We start from the raw sequence: 18407 nt of genomic DNA on the forward strand, positions 1-18407 counted from the left end.
CTCTGAATCTTTTGATGATATTATGCACTGTAGATGATGATATGTTCAAACTCTTTGCAATTTTACACTGTCGAACTCCTTTCTGATATTGCTCCACTATTTGTTGGCGCAGAATTAGGGGGATTGGTGATCCTCTTCCCATCTTTACTTCTGAGAGCCGCTGCCACTCCAAGATGCTCTTTTTATACCCAGTCATGTTAATGACCTATTGCCAATTGACCTAATGAGTTGCAATTTGGTCCTCCAGCTGTTCCTTTTTTGTACCTTTAACTTTTCCAGCCTCTTATTGCCCCTGTCCCAACTTTTTTGAGATGTGTTGCTGTCATGAAATTTCAAATGAGCCAATATTTGGCATGAAATTTCAAAATGTCTCACTTTCGACATTTGATATGTTGTCTATGTTCTATTGTGAATACAATATCGGTTTTTGAGATTTGTAAATTATTGCATTCCGTTTTTATTTACAATTTGTACTTTGTCCCAACTTTTTGGGAATCGGGGTTGTATGTATTTATCACAAAAATACATGCATGTGTTTATTATTTTGAAAACCCACCAGCCGACTGAACTGGCACGTTTTAATTGTGCGACAGTAATGGCGTAAATAACGGCGTGGCAGAGTAGTGTCCCAAAGTGTTTTTTTTTTCCTTTTCCATTTCATCAATGAGCTCACTATATAGTCTTGTATATAGAATTCCCTAGGTAGTGAGCAGGGAGTAGTGAACGAGTGAGTGATTTCAGACACAGCCAGAGTTTTGCTGTGTCCCAAATTGCATGCTGCCTAAACACTGACACCACTAGTGTCCTGACCAAATCTTTCATATGCTAGTGTGCAATTTAGCATACAATGGAGAAATGAAAATTTAATACAATGTTTATTGTGGCCAAAATTAAAACGGTTAACCAGTATTATGGCGATGTTGTTAAAATGTGCTGAAAGTGTTCAAAAGGTACCGATACACAAACTGAAATCCTCTCACCAAGTTTTATATTGAAAACCACAAATAAAATGAGTAGCACTTTGTTTGCGTAAACATTAAAATAATATTAGTGCTGTCACTACCGACTCTATAGATTAATCTTCTGACTATTTTACAGAACTGTGAAACGATAAACAGTACTCTCTGCTGAGACACAAGGGGCGTGTTCACTGAAACCACGGCCAACCACAGGAAAGGTTCCGCCTCCAAGAATATCTGACTGCCGAGTCGCAGTTTTTCTCCAATGCCATAACACGCATGTGCCAACACTTTTTTTTTTTGGTTTAGCTCAGCAGCTGTTAGGCTCATCGACGTTTCAGTCGTTTTAGGCTTAGAGTTAAGGTTAGGGCATTGTAAACTAATCTGCAGGTTCGGGGTGGATTTACCCATGCAACATCCTCTGAAAAGAAACAGCAACAACAACAACACCAATATTTACAACCACTACAAGCAAGTAAAGCTAATTTCTCCCCATTACCACACACAAGGAAAGCGCCATGTGGCTCCGTGCCAATCTGTCTCCAACATTTTTTTTTTTTAAACCAAACATCAATGGTATTTAGCAGACGCTTTTATCCAGAGCGACCTACAACATACCCAGAGCAGCCTGGGGAGCAGTTGGGGGTTAGGTGCCTTGCTCAAGGGCACTTCAGCCATTCCTGCTGGTCCAAGGAGTTTACGGTTATTTAGCACAAAAGTCTTTTAGCACAAGTTCTAAAGTCTCTTAGCACAACTCTAAGTTCTTTAGCACAAGATCCAAGAACACTTAATCTTTATGATGAATACTTGTGGTTTACTGATTTGATAATTTTGTGTTAAATAACGTTTTTTAGCGGTTGATAGCATTGGATTTAAAAAAAAGAAAAGAAATATCGAAGTCAAATCTAAACATGCTGCAACAAAGTGAATTTCCCTGTAAACTCGCCACAGCTTCGAGACTTGTCTTGATGATCAAACAACCCTTACGTCTTAGCGTAATCTCTTCTTCTTGCTTCACGATTGCCGTATTATAAACAACTGATATATTAATTTTGGTTGTTTTGTCATTCCTGAACGTTGATATTGCACTTTTATTGAATTGCCATTCGTTCTACGATACTTTAGTGGAAGTTTCTTTCGTTTGTTTACATATCGCAACTGTTGGTTACTAAGGAGACATGATTCTCATTGAACTTGGTCTTTCTTCGGTTAAAGACGTTGTAGCTTTATTAGTCAAATACATATGAAAACAGTAATATGTGATATCAAATGGACTTCTAATAATTTGAGTAAGCTTTTTTAGGAATAGATTCCGCTCTTAGTCAGCAAAACACGTTGTCAAGCAGGGCAAGAGACATAATCTGCCGGTTAATTAATTCGGCAAACGCGTAACTATTGACAGTCAGTTGAATTTGTGATATGATCAGAAGGGGCTGAAGTTATTTATGAAGCTGCCCACAATTCAAGGTTTGTTATGGCTTAACTACAAATATCCAAAGACACCAAAGAATCGGATTTCCAGTCCACGTTTCAGGGATCAACAACTCATCCTTAACATGCACAGCAGCAGAAATTCCGGCTTCCAGTCCCTAAGCAATCATAATAAACCCCTTCCTATAGCAAGATGAGTATTTTTTTTTTTTAATTATTGTGACCATAATCCAGAGTTGTGCTAAAGAACATAGAGTTGTGCTAAGAGACTTTTGTGCTAAATAACCGGATACTGGGCGGCACGGTGGTGTAGTGGTTAGCACGGTTGCCTCACAGCAAGAAGGTTCTGGGTTCAAACCCAGCGGCCGGCGAGGGCCTTTCTGTGTGGAGTTTGCATGTTCTCCCCGTGTCTGCGTGGGTTTCCTCTGGGTGCTCCGGTTTCCCTCACAGTCCAAAGACATGCGGTTAGGTTAATATGGGACGGCCTTGGGCTGAAGTGCCCTTGAGCGAGGCACCTAACTCCCAACTGCTCCCCGGGCGCTGTTAGCATGGCTGCCCACTGCTCTGGGTATGTGTGTGTGCTTGTTGCTCACGTGTGCGCGCGCAAGTGTGTGTTCACTGCTTCAGATGGGTTAAATGCAGAGAGGAATTTCACAAGTGTGTGATGAATAAAGTTGTGCTTGCTTACCGTCCGGGAAACCGAACCAGCAACCTTTTGGTCCCAAAGCTGCGTCTTTAAATTTTGTCTTAAGCCTCGGTCACAACCGGCCGTATGTGCTCCTACGGCCGGTCTACATGCAAAAAACGCAAGAAACGCATGGAGGGCGTGCATGTGATGTGCTGATTTTCGAGCCGTAGACTGGCCGCAGACCAGCCGCAGAGGTTCTTTGTCATGTCAAACAAACTCTACGGGCGCTTACATTTTTTCAGGTTGCAAGACAAACTTACGGCCAACGTGCGTCTTTCTCCATGAACAAAAAAAACGCAGCGATTTGGGAAACGCCAAAAATCGCACAGCCAAAAAAATCGTACGTCCGGTTGTGACCTAGGCTTTAGCTTTTCTCAGTAGACTTGGTGTTTCAATCAAGCTTGCCAAGTCTGTTTTTCGATCCACATAACAGCCGGATGTGTGCACGGTCGCTTTGAACTTGAGATGAACGCCTTGAAAATTTGTCCAATCACACACAAAAGATCATAAAAACTTTTAATTTTTTTCGAGGTGCGGTTTCCATCAAATCCTGGGCTCCGATTGGCTGGCGAGCGGGTCCGTATCCTACGATACAGACCCCGGTTACGGACCTCTGGCGACTCGCTCATTCACAACAACAAACATGGTAGCATTTTTTGTCAACATTTATCTTTTTTTTTTTTAATAAGATTTATTTATAAGATTATCAAAAATCTAAAATTTTTGCCAGCATTTCTCAGGAAAATAGCATTAATTTTACAGCATGGATAGTGATAGCAAAAGCGAGTTTTACTACCCTGAGGAAGAAGAAATAAAACATTTCAGGAGAAAGCTAAAAACCTGTAACTTGCTAACGCAGAGCAAAAACATGGCTGAATCCTGAATGACTCAATTTTGTATAAATAGGGGACTACATAGGCGGCAAAATGTAGTTTTTTTTTTTCCTTGCCATGGAAGTGCACTTGTATACCGAGGAGGAAGCAATTTGCATTACAGCCGTGAATGAGGATTCAAAATGGCGGCTCGGTTCGGTTTTCCCTTTCGGGCGCTCTCGTTTTCTGTTACAATTTGGTGAAGAAAAAAATAAATATATTATTTACCAGCTTAAGGTCGGTCCGTATGGTGAAATACTGTGACCTCGGCCTTGAATACTGACCTCGGCCCAGAGGGCCTCGCTCAGTACTTTCAACACCTCGCGTCATGGTATTTCACCATACGGACCTCCCAGCTGGTAAATAACATTTATTTTCTTTTACTTCTTTTCTGTCGAAGTTCACCCATCCATTTCCACCTAGCATTTAGCAACACAAAACAAAAACGGAGCGTGCCTATATTGCAACTAAACCTGAAAAACAGCAGCACGTGTTTAGATTAACAAAAACATTATGCTAAGTCTGGCTCCAGTGCGTCATCATCAAGAGCTAGGAGTACTGATCCATCCAAAAATCCTGAACACAAAAATACTAAAACACTGTTGACCGGTCCAAGTCCACAATTCAGTACTATATAGTTCAGTCTTTTCACATATTTCATCAATTATTTTCTAACATGTATAACTTGTTTAGAAATAAATCTCTGAATTTGCGCTACATGGACTTTAACATGAGCTTTTAATGATAAAATTTGAAACACTTGTACTAACTATGGGGTATTTAACTGTGAAACCGGTAACCGTTTCATCCCTCATATGCACAGTGAAAAAAGCTTGATATGTCTGGGGGTTTTTTCTCTGCATTTTATTATTTAATTTGTGTATTTTATTTTCCTGCAAGTCACAAACATTAGGCACAAGCCTTAGTGTTTACACACTTGCTAAAACGCAGCCCAATAAATCAGAAACACACCGTGGCCTCATTATGGTCTAACAGAGAAACACACAAACGCAGCCTGTTAATCATTAAAATATTTGCGACTGGGTAACAATACAAATTCCACAATAAGGAGAAATCAATGTACCACCAACTTAGAGGATTAACTGAAGGTGAAGTGAATGTCGGTGATTATTATACAAACAGGACACTTTTTTGATGGAATAAAAACATGTGTTCTATTCCCTTCTAGCGGGTTTCATTCATTTGGTTTGATAGCATGCAGAATTGTTAGCATATCGCTTATCCTACGTGCATTACGTCACTCTACCCAATGGAGAATGAGCATTGAATATGGTTTACGATATTGCACGGTTGTCAAGACAACATGACGTCACATATCAGAGATGGAAAACATCCGCGCTAGTGAGTGACTGTGACAATTTGTAAACAAACATGGCCGCCAGGTTTGCTTCGTTAAATACAGAAGATTTTGAGAGAATTTTGAAAGAGAAAGCTGCGTTGAACACCTGAAAGGAACTTGTATTATTATTAATAATAATAATAATAATAATAATAATGGTGGGCGGCACGGTGGTGTAGTGGTTAGCACTGTCGCCTCACAGCAAGAAGGTCCTGGGTTCGAGCCCCGTGGCCGGCGAGGGCCTTTCTGTGTGGAGTTTGCATGTTCTCCCCGTGTCCGCGTGGGTTTCCTCCGGGTGCTCCAGTTTCCCCCACAGTCCAAAGACATGCAGGTTAGGTTAACTGGTGACTCTAAATTGACCGTAGGTGTGAATGTGAGTGTGAATGGTTGTCTGTGTCAGCCCTGTGATGACCTGGCGACTTGTCCAGGGTGTACCCCGCCTCTCGCCCGTAGTCAGCTGGGATAGGCTCCAGCTTGCCTGCGACCCTGTAGAACAGGATAAAGTGGCTAGAGATAATGAGATGAGATAATAATGGCTTTTTTTCATGGTATATCAGATATATTCCATTCAGCTACTCGTCTTTGACTCGTTCAGTATCATGCTAGCCGAATGGAATACATCTGATAGACCATGAAAAAAAGCCAGCCAATATTATTTAAAGCTGTACTGCCTTTCAGAGTTTAAGTGGAGGTCATAAAAATAATTTTCCCGACACCCAATTATTTTTGTTTAGTGGGCTGAATGCTACTGAATTCGAATCACAGACTTCCAATTTTATTAATAGAACAATTAATGAATTTAGGACCATGTGGCCCTAAATTCTCCGCTATTTTTTCCTGCTTCACCATGACCCAATTCAAGATACTACGTCACGCATCACGTGGTGGGATTTCCCCGTTTGCGCAAGGCATTGTGGGATACAAATTTGAAACAGGAGAGAAAAATGGAGGACGTGAGTGTGCGAATGAAACGTGAAAGACCGACTACAGTAACGGAAAGCGAGAAGAAAAGACGTTATATTGCGAAGGAAAGGAAACGCAGGACCAAACTAATAACTATCGGCGGTCAGCGAGCACCTCGGTGTGATCAGCTGTTCGTTTAGCGACAGAATGATGGAACTGTCAGTGCACGGTCAAAGTAAACCTGTAGATGGCAGTAACGCAACACTGTGGATGCCAGCTGCTCTAAAACCCAAAAGAAGGAGAAGGGAACCCTGCGCATGCGCACACGGACTTCCTCTGTCTGCTTGAAGCGAGCGATTTCATGCACATTATTTGCTCGGGAATCCCCTCAAATTAAATAACTTCCCAGCCACAGAATGGCCTGTTTTTTTGAGATGTTACAAAAGTAAACATATCACAGTGACCAAATTTCAGATGGAACTAAATTTCACCGATTTTACGAAATCAAAAAGGCGTATAGCTTTAAATAATCAGTGAGATGAAGTTGAGGTCATTATTCACTGAGCCTGAAGTGGATAATTCATTCATTCATTCATTATCTCTAGCCGCTTTATCCTGTTCTACAGGGTCACAGGCAAGCTGGAGCCTATCCCAGCTGACTACGGGCGAAAGGTGGGGTACACCCTGGACAAGTCGCCAGGTCATCACAGGGCTGACACATAGACACAGACAACCATTCACACTCACATTCACACCTACGCTCAATTTAGAGTCACCAGTTAACCTAACCTGCATGTCTTTGGACTGTGGGGGAAACCGGAGCACCCAGAGGAAACCCACGCGGACACGGGGAGAACATGCAAACTCCACACAGAAAGGCCCTCGCCGGCCACGGGGCTCGAACCCAGACCTTCTTGCTGTGAGGCGACAGCACTAACCACTACACCACCGTGCCGCCAGGTGGATAATTGTTTTAGTATAAATACACAGGTGATATATCAAAAAAAAATTTTTTTCAAACTTCAAAAGCGGGATGCAAATGTAACGCGCGCAGACTTGTGTCACTTATCTATGCCGACTCACATAAAACGCTTTGTTTTGAAATGGATAAAATAAATCACAATCCCACCTTCCCTTTGAATAGTTTTAGACCGAACTTCGTAGCATCTTTAGTGCTTTTAGGAACAGTGTTTTCTTTCATAATGTGTAATTCTTCCTCGCTTACGGTGATGAATCGATTGGCCGCCATTTTGCCGAGTCGCTCGAGAAAAAGTTTAAATTTCTCAGCCAATCAGCACGCAAGTTTTCTATAATCACCTGCATATTTATACTAATGTTATATAATATAATCATAATATTACAGCAGAATCTTTCATTCTCAATCCTTGTTCACTCTGTTTATCTCTCTCTCGTCACTGTGCAGTCAGGCTTCTCTCTCTCTCTCTCTCTCTCTCGCGCCTAAAGTTAGTGTGATGTTTGACGTTTCTGAGATGGCATATAACACGTGTGTACTAGATTTAGTACTGATTTTTTTTGGGGGGGGGGGGGTCTCCTGATTGAATTATGATAATTTAGTCAGTTGTTTTTTTTTTTTTAAGATTTTTTTGGGCTTTTTTCAGCTTTATTATTGGATAGGACAGTGTAGAGACAAGAAACAAGCGGGAGAGAGAGACGGGGAGGGACCAGGAAATGACCCCGGGTCGGAATCGAACCCGGGTCCCCGGATTCACGGCACGGCGCCCCATCCACCTGAGCCACGACGCCCCCAATTTTGTCAGTTTTAACAAAAATGTGTATCGCTGTTAAATTGTCTCCTTCTGACATTCTTCCACACATTTCTCATTTTTATAATTACCCAAGAGGCTGCATCTTCTCATTATCATGCCCTAAATCCTAAAACAATATAATCCATAAAACCAAACGTCTCTATATGTAATTACAGCCTACAAAATATTTTTGGAATACTAATTACAATTCACCTGTCAAATACAGAGTACTACAAATCTATAAGTAATTTAAAGGGGTGTTCACACGGCAACTTTTACTCCGGTGTAGCTCCGGGGCTGCCCCGGTAGAGCGTTCACACGGTACAAAGTTATAGCGGTGTAGCCCCTGAAAGCTGCTTAAACCGGTGCAAATCTAACCCTGCTCGGGAGGTGGTTTAAGAAATTTACTCCGGAGTAAATGCTAGTTTGCGGGGCAGCACCGATATAAAATGGGACGTCTGAACGCTACAATCGGTAGCCAGTTTCCACGCTGATCGGCACTCACAACAGTTGTTACACGTGAGAGGAATGGACGAAGCTTAGCGCACAAATATCCGAATGCTTCCTTGCTCATTCTGAAGTTTGATATGCAGTCTGAATGAGTAAACGATCCGTTGACAATTCTCTCCCACCAAACAGAACTGCGTGTCTTCATCCACGTTGTTTTCCCGGCGCTTGGTGATGCCATGACAACCGTCCACATGGCCATGAACGACACGAAGTCGTCGATTTGCTGCCGAATGAATTGTACAATGCGTTGTTTTCGTGCTCTCTTGTACTTGTGCAACCTTTCCTTTCTCTCTTTTACCCTTTTACGGTGTCTGATAGACCACAACGTAGAAAGTTTGTCTGGAGAAGTATAAACCATGGTTTTTCGATATATCAATAACAAACAAGGCGGGAAAAGGAAGTACATTTTCACGCATGCGCATATTTCATTTCCGCATTATTACTATCGTATAGCACGGTCGCAAAAACTGCCGTGTGAACGCCAGTGGGGCTGCACCGGTGCGAACACGCTTCTCTCTAGTAAGCAGGTTTTTGACGTGTGAACGCTCCACAAAATTTACACCGGTGTAAGATATATCGCAACAAAATACATCGGTGCAGCATCGATGCAAATATGTGCCGTGTGAACACCCCTTAAGTTGTTTTTTTTTTTTAAATGTGTCCTGAGTAAACAGGATGATGACTGGGTCGGGTGCTTTACCTGTTCCGCTGCTGTGTTTGGACCAGGCTGTTGGATCAGTGGGTGTAAAAGGTACTCGACATCATAAGGTCGAAACCTGCTCACCTCCTTCTCTTTTAGGAACTCCTTCAAGATGTGAACCGCCTTACCCAGAACAGACTGGAAACTCGAGGGTCTGTCATTAAAAACAAATGAGTGAAAATGATTAAACTCAAAGACGTTTTAATTTCCTGCCACAAACATGATTACTTAATGAAGAACGGTCTAACGATCACTGGATCATATTGGTTGATTTTTAGAAAGTTAACAGTCCAATTTCACTGTTAACCCACAGCAAGCATAGATCTTCAACAAACAAGTACACAAATTGCAGAGGACTTCCGGGATGGCGGAGTGAGTGGCAGACTTTTTGCAGGCTCTCTGGGGAAAAAGGTTTTTTTTAGTCCTTGAAACGTGAGATTGTCGTGCTGTAACTCCTTAAAGTGCCATTCCACCATTGGATGTATTCTTTGGCATAAAATACAATATATTTTGACAACATATATAAATGGTATCACTAGATAGAGAAATCTTTTAGCTTCAAAATGATATATCAAGCATAATTTTTTTGACAACGACAAGTATATTAATTTTGCGACCAAAGTCACCTACCCTTTTAATTTCCGCGCGTGATGTCATCGGCAGGTTCCCCTTCTTGTGTACCACGTGACGTGTGACGTGGCACATATTATCAGCAATGGCGGATAGAACGCGATAAAAATCTCATCTCATCTCATTATCTCTAGCCGCTTTATCCTTCTACAGGGTCGCAGGCAAGCTGGAGCCTATCCCAGCTGACTACGGGTGAAAGGCGGGGTACACCCTGGACAAGTCGCCAGGTCATCGCAGGGCTGACACATAGACACAGACAACCATTCACACTCACATTCACACCTACGCTCAATTTAGAGTCACCAGTTAACCTAACCTGCATGTCTTTGGACTGTGGGGGAAACCGGAGCACCCGGAGGAAACCCACGCGGACACGGGGAGAACATGCAAACTCCGCACAGAAAGGCCCTCGCCGGCCACGGGGCTCGAACCCGGACCTTCTTGCTGTGAGGCGGCAGCGCTAACCACTACACCACCGTGCCGCCCCGCGATAAAAATAATACCAATAAATCTAGCTAATACCAATAAATCTAGCTAACTGAAAGATTAACTCAATTTTTCGCAATTTTTTTGGCCCCCATATACGAGGAGAAATGACTCTCTCACTTTGGGGGTTTCCTGGTCTAAAAATAGACCGACACGTGGTACACAAGAAGGGGAACCTGCCGATGACATCACGTTTCACTACCGCGTGGAAATTAAAAGGGTAGGTGACTTTGGTCGGAAAAATTAATATACTTGCCGTTGTCAAAAAATTATGTTTGATATATCATTTTGAAGCTAAAAGATTTCTCTGTCTAGTCATGTTGTCATAAAATATATTGTATTTTATGCCAAAGAATACATCCAATGGTGGAATGGCACTTTAATACAAAGACTGAAGTAGAAACGGAACATTAAAGCTGATTGGCGAGAAGCTCCAAGCCTTGGATTATACTTTGAAACGCTATTTTACATTGACGGTGAGATCTTGCTAAGATTACTGCTAGCATGAGTGATCATAGCTATGATTTGGCAGTGCTACATGAGGCGTGTGAGGACGGCGATATCGAAGAAATAGTGGTGGAACAGAGAGTCAATCTGGATCACACACCAATTAAAAGCCCACATCCCAAAAGAATGAGGCAAAATGACTTAGAAGAAAGCACCGGAGCAGCGATTCTCCACGCTGTGCAAGCCTTGACTAAAAAGATAGAAGAACAAACTGAACTTTTAAAACGTTTTGAAAAACGCATTGAAGAGGACACAGCTGCAACTAAAGAAAACAAAGAGGAAATCATCAAGGCGCAAAATGAAATCCATGCGCTGCAGAAACAAAACCTATCTCTGAAGTAGAGGTCTGTGCGGGACAGAATTTTCAGTCCTGCTCCCGCCCGCTCCCGCATTGTGCAGTCCCGCTCCCGCAAAGAATCATGATTTTCAGTCCCGCTCCCGCCTGCCATATTTTGTCCCGCTCCCGCCCGCAAATCCCGCATGATGCAGACGTTCGCGTTATTTCTCACGAAAGTTCTTGTCATTGGCTTGGGGAATTAAACATGCTGAGCTTAGCTGAGCTCTCCACTGACCGATCCTTCACCTAGTGCACATAGCGAGGGTGCGCATTGCCAGGCGGCATGCGCAGCTGAGGCTTTACAGAGATAGTCTGCTCTTCTGCCATGATCGGAGATCTCAAACACGGAAGAGCGGAAAGGAATCAGAAACGTACGCGAGATTAGACCACATCCGCAAATTTAGGCATCTTAAAATGTTTTTATTAATGCCAAATAAAATATCCAGCACAAATTATATATGATGGACATAAATTAATAATTTATAAATTTTATTTTAAACACGTTTTTAGTTAGCGGGACTGCAGCTTATCACCTCTCCCGCCCGCTCCTGCATTGTGCACTCCCCCTCCTGCCCGCGCCCGCAATGAGCTTTCAAAATTTGTCCCGCACCGCACTGCTTTGCGTCGGGTTCCGCGGGACTCCCGCGGGAGTGCAGGGCTCTACTCTGAAGTGTGCATTTGAGGAGCAAGCCCGATACAAGAGAAGATGGAACCTGAGGTTGACCGGTCTTCCAGAGAAAGACGGAGAAGACGTAAGAGATACGGTCATTGGCATACTCACGAGAGTGGTGCCTATTTCTGTCGAGCGATTGCGGGATGCGATGGATACAGTTCATTGCTTGGGTAAAAAGGGGAATGCTGCTACTTCTAACAACATGACGAGATCAGTCATCATCCAGTTTGCTATGAGAACCGTGCGAGACGACGTATGGAGGAGATCGAAGGATGCCAAAGTGTGCAAGGAAATGCACATACGGTTTAAAGAAGATTTTTCAAAAGAGGATCGTGAGGCTCGCAGCAAGCTGTGGCCGCTGGTGGAAGAAGCAAGAAGAAAGGGGAAACGAGCTTTCTTGAAGGAAGGGTATGCGATGATTGACAACCAAAGAACAGACTTAAATTAGGCAAAGTAATGGCATTAAGGCCTAATGTGAGTTTTACTGTTAAAATATTTACTGCTTTAAAGTTCTGAGGGTTACAGCGCACATATGAGGAATGTTTTATGAAGGACCAACTTAGTTACTCATTCCTGCACATCGGCTTAAAGGACATGGGACATGGATTTTTTTCTGGGTATAATTATGTATAAAGGACATAAGAAATGCCATCTAAATCGCTGCAGGGCGTCAAAAATGTGAAAATCACCACATTATTCAAGTTTTTTTATACATCAGCGTAAAACAAGGATGTATGTAACAATGAGCTAGGTGGTCACGTGACCTGTGACGCAACAAAAACTTTCCAAGGAGCCAGCGCTTGGGTATCTAATGTAAACAGGTTACCGAAATGGACACCATCGACAGTGACATTCCTGATGTTTCACAGAGATGTGAAGTTAGACCCTATCAATTCGAACCGATAGCTGGAAATTCACATGAACATGGATCTTGTCTTTACTCTGACGGGTCAGATGATTCTGAGAATGAGAGTTCATTCAGCCCTCATGAAACTGAAAGCGGTCGGTCGGCTCGATAACACATCCTGGTAAGTTAAAAACAATTCTGCTCAAAGGCTAATGATCTGTTGAAAGAAGTATTATTTTTGTTATCATACATTGAAAGTTCATCATAGATCTAGCTAAAGTCCGTTGCAAGCTAGTTTTTTTTTTTGCTGATATTTTTCGAGATTGATTGAGATACAATGCTTCCAGAGTCTGAGATGAAAACATTCAAAATGGCGAAACGAGTCAGAATTATGATAATCAATAATTGATACACCCAAAATTATAATACTAATCCTTACCTCGGCTTTCAGACGCTTAGTGCAGAGGTCTTCAACAGGGGGGTCGCGAAATCGCACCGGATCACTCATATCAACAAAAATATTCCTGCCCTGTCCCCTGGCCTCCGTGCAGGGATGCAAACAGCGCGCCTTTTGGCGGATGCCGCCTTTTTCACGGCTGAATCGCGCAGATCCGATTTAAAAAAAAAAAAAAATAGCGATATTAATTCATGAAACATGAAGTATAAGGATGAGAAAAAAACAGTTTAAATCGGGAAGCTGCGCACATTTGTGCAGCCTGGCGCAAATGTGCGCAGCTTCCCGATTTAAACTGTTTTTTTTTCTCATCCTTATACTTCCTGTTTCATGTATGAGTATCGCTCAGTACCTGAGTATTAATGTTGAAAGAATCCTCAGTGAAATGGTCCGAACACAGTTTGTGGGAAACAGCAGGTGCAAAGTTTTTTCAACAGGTGTTCTGTAAAGTTATCCTACCTCTTGGATTTGTCCTACCAAGCCTACTGCGCATGCGCGAAGCCTACTGCGCATGCGCAGGTGAGCCCACACTTTCCTCAGCTTCGGGTCCTTGGGGAATGCAAAAAAAACTTACTCCAGGGCATTTCCCATTGGAATTATTGCAACCATAAGCAGCACAATACACCATGATGTCCAATGTACTTTAAAGACTATAAAAACAATTTTCTTGTCATCCACTTCTCCATTCATCTACCCGCTTGTGCTGTGCCTGAAAGTTTTTGTGACGTATGATCACGTGACAGCGGCTCTTCCGGTTGCAAAAAATGCATATCGGAAGTCGAGCAGAAATGCCATATAATCATCACGAATATAACGATTTTGCTGAATTTAATAGATGATTTTGTATTTGTTGATGCAATTAATTCATATTTTTAATGGAAAGAAACTGATATAGCATGCTTTTATGTTTCATGTCCCATATCCTTTAAACCTTGTGCTTTCGTTCAAAATGAATCATTCAATGCTATCATTTATTTCTTTAAATACTAGGGGGCTAAGAGACAATGTAAAGCGAAAAGCTATTTTTCTTTTTTGTAAGGAGCAAAAGGTTAATTGTGTTTTTCTTCAAGAGACTCATTCAGTTAAAGATGACTCAACCTTCTGGAAAAGCCAATGGGGGGACACTCTTTTTTTTTTTTAAGTCATGGTACATCGCATTCAGCAGGAGTGATGATTTTGTTGAACAGGTTTCCTGGTAATATAATTGACCACAAATGTGATGATAAGGGCCATTGGGTAATGGTGGTTGTAGAAATTAATGGAGTATACTATATCTTATTGTGTGTTTATGGGTTTAACAGAAAAGTACAGAACAAGTCTTTTTATTCATCGCTGAGTAATAGGGTGGAAGGATGGAAGACACATTATACAACTGATAGAATTATTTTTGGAGGGGATTTTAATATGGTCCCTGATCTCTGGTTAGATCGTATGCCTCCTAAAGGAAACTGTCACAATTATGATGCAACTTTTCTTGAGTTAATCACAAATTTAGGGTTGATAGATTTTTGGAGAATGCATAATCCCAGTACGCAGCAGTACACTTGGTTTAATGCAGCAAAAAATGGTCAATGCTCTAGGTTAAATTATTGGTTAATTTCAGACAGTTTAATTAACTATGTGTCTAAATGTGAAATTTCTGCTTCTCCATTAACGGATCACTGCGTTGTAGCATTATCTCTGGGCTGGTATAGATATGAGGCTGTGCCAAACCAGGTTTGGAAATTTAACAATATGTAACTACAAAATGTTCCTTTCTGTTTAAAAGTTAGACAATTACTTGGAGAAATTGCTGGCATGGAAATGTCAATGCTAAGCAAATGGGAATGGTTTAAATTTCAGGTAAAGCAGATGGCAATAAATACCAGTAAACAGATATGTAAGCTTAAAAAATTAAAACAACAAGATATCATCTCATTATCTCTAGCCGCTTTATCCTGTTCTACAGGGTCGCAGGCAAGCTGGAGCCTATCCCAGCTGACTACGGGCGAAAGGCGGGGTACACCCTGGACAAGTCGCCAGGTCATCACAGGGCTGACACAGACAACCATTCACACTCACATTCACACCTACGGTCAATTTAGAGTCACCAGTTAACCTAACCTGCATGTCTTTGGACTGTGGGGGAAACCGGAGCACCCGGAGGAAACCCACGCGGACACGGGGAGAACATGCAAACTCCGCACAGAAAGGCCCTCGCCGGCCACGGGGCTCGAACCCGGACCTTCTTGCTGTGAGGCGACAGCGCTAACCACTACACCACCGTGCCGCCCTTAGCTGAAGATGAAAAAACTAAATTGAACAATCTTCAGACTGAACTCGATACCCTTTACCTGGAAAAAGCCAAGGGTGCTTTTGTACGACCAAGAGCTCGTTGGATTGAAGAAGGAGAAAAGAACTCATCCTACCTTTTTAGTCTTGAAAAACAAAGACAAGCCAAAAAGAAAATTCATAAATTGAATATAAATGGTAAAGTGAGCGATAATCAAATGGTTATTGATGAGGAAATAATTAAGTTCTATAGCAATTTCTATAACTCTCAGTTCTCAGAGACAGGTTGCTCTTTATTCTTTGAGAAAATTGGTAAATTTAAAAAACAGATGGACGGTGACTTTAAAAGCAATATGGAAAATGATCTTAAAATCGAAGAACTGGATAGGGCAATAACTAGCATGGCAAAAGGAAAGTCACCAGGAGTTGATGGGCTAACTACTGAGTTTTATTTGTTCTTCTGGAGCGAAATCAGAATATTACTATACAAAGCCTTTAAAGAATGTATATCAAATAAAAACTTGTCTGCTACTATGAAACATGGTCTCGTCTCATCTCATCTCATTATCTGTAGCCGCTTTATCCTGTTCTACAGGGTCGCAGGCAAGCTGGAGCCTATCCCAGCTGACTACGGGCGAAAGGCGGGGTACACCCTGGACAAGTCGCCAGGTCATCACAGGGCTGACACATAGACACAGACAACCATTCACACTCACATTCACACCTACGGTCAATTTAGAGTCACCAGTTAACCTAACCTGCATGTCTTTGGACTGTGGGGGAAACCGGAGCACCCGGAGGAAACCCACGCGGACACGGGGAGAACATGCAAACTCCACACAGAAAGGCCCTCGTCGGCCACGGGGCTCGAACCCAGGACCTTCTTGCTGTGAGGCGACAGCGCTAACCACTACACCACCGTGCCGCCAAACATGGTCTCATAACACTAATTCAAAAACCTAATAAAGACTCACTCCTTTTAGACAATTGGCGACCAATAACGCTCCTATGTAATGATTACAAGCTGTTGGCACAAGTTTATGCAAATCGACTAAATGAGGGCTTAATGACTATAATTGATGAATCCCAATCAGCCTTTATAAAAGGTAGGAATATTCATAATCACACGAGACTAATACTAGATATGCTGGACTACAGAGACTTTATCTTCACTGATGGTCTTATACTATTCCTTGACTTTTGCAAGGCTTTTGATACAGTTGAACATTCCTTCCTGTTGAAAGCACTACATTTTCTAGGTTTTGGAGAAAGCTTCTGCAATATAGTGCAGATGTTCAATACTGATATATATAGTTCTGCTGCCCTGAATCCAGGAATGACCCCTAGTTTTACGGTGTTGCGGGGCATTCGACAAGGGTGCCCTATCTCTCCTAAGTTGTTTATTTTGACCACTCAACTATTAGCACTGCTTATTAATAAGTCAGGATTTACTTGGTGTAATGGCACTCCGTTAGCTCTTCCTTGGTTACTGTACCATTTCTCGAGTCAGTCGAAAAAACACTTTTTTTCCACGCGAGCGACGAGACATGACAACTTCCCTTGTCTTTCTAAAATGTTTACTTAAAAACAACAATAAAATCGCAAAGTCTGGCGCACGGTCAAAAGACTGTTGCTTCCATCGTGTTCTGACTCGAAACTCAGGGCCCGTCCACATGAGTACGCGGCCTCACCCAATACGCTGTCATTTTGAAAAAAATCTCCGTAAACACGGCGTCGTTTCCAGAAATATCTGCGTCCACACGGATTCACTGGAAACGACCCAAAACGCTGTAGTACATATGCCAGGACTGTATGAGGCGCTGTGACGCCGCCACACCAATACACTAAAACCGGAAGAGAAGCCATGGAGCATGCGTATTTAAGGTCACGCGCTGTTTACAAACAAGCTCATAACACGAGAAGAGGACGATCATGGCCAGCGCAACTCTGAGAGGAAGAGGAGAGTCTTTTGTGTGGACCGACAATGAAGTGGAACTACAAGTATATGGTAGAAGCCTGTAGTCCGCCATTGTTGTTGTTATGGCGCTGAGGTTAAAGGTTAGAGAGGCGGGGCTTATACGTCATCGTTTCTGAAAAAATCCGCATTCGCCATCCAGATGACTCCGGGCTATCCGGCGTTTTAGGATTTTCCCACTCTGGGACCCGTTTTCAAAAAATACCGGTTTCACACCTCGAAAAAGCCAGATCCGTCTGGACGCGAGGCTGAAACGATAAAGTATTTATGCAGATTCGACAAAAATGTACTCGTGTGGACGGGCCCTCAGGTATACACAGTCAGTTACCATAGTTACCACTATAGTGATGTCACATTATAAGATTTAGAACATGGAACTCTTTTCTGTGTTCTTTTTCTATGTTCTTACATTATCATCATTCATTTTTAACTGTTTTTAACTTAAATTATTATTGCTTAACTGGCCCTTACACTTGGTATTACGATTTTTGAAAAAGAATTCAAAATTAGTCAAGTCGCTGATGATGCATCCATCTTCCTCAAAGATAAATGTATGGTAGAAAAAGCTTTAAATATAATTAATATTTTTTCTAATGCATCGGTTTAATCCTTAATACTAAAAATTGCGAATTGCTTCCTATACATACTTGCACAGAATCATCTATTGCTTCAATTAGACTACGTTCAGACTGCACCCTGAAACGACCCATATCCGATTTTTTTGCCCATATGCGACCTGTATCCGATTTGTTATTGACAATCTGAACGACACAGATCCGATTTTTTTCACATGCGACCCAGGCCGCTTGGATATGTGGTCCTAATTCCGATGCATATCCGATATTTTCACATGCGACTGCAGTCTGACCGGACAGGTCGCATTCATGCGACCTACACGTCATCAACAAGAGACAAACGTCACTATTCTGCGTTGGCTAATCCCGCCTCTTTGGTGGAAAACAACAACAATGGCTTTTTTATTGTTTACATATTATGTATATGTGCTTATTACGTGTCAATTTGCGCATGCGGGACACT

General features: G+C 42.2%; 1 protein-coding gene across 2 annotated transcripts in view; it reads right to left on the reverse strand.

Moving 5' to 3' along the window:
- Positions 1–18407, reverse strand: part of stn1 (STN1 subunit of CST complex) — a 42059-nt gene that overhangs the window by 12066 nt on the left and 11586 nt on the right. For both annotated transcript variants that reach the window (XM_060898809.1, XM_060898808.1), the window contains exon 7: positions 9190–9343. In XM_060898809.1, the coding sequence (XP_060754792.1) occupies positions 9190–9343 (154 nt within the window). The remainder of the gene's footprint in view (positions 1–9189; positions 9344–18407) is intronic.

This window comes from Neoarius graeffei, chromosome 18, assembly GCF_027579695.1.
Source record: "Neoarius graeffei isolate fNeoGra1 chromosome 18, fNeoGra1.pri, whole genome shotgun sequence".
Classification (NCBI taxonomy): Eukaryota; Metazoa; Chordata; class Actinopteri; order Siluriformes; family Ariidae; genus Neoarius; species Neoarius graeffei.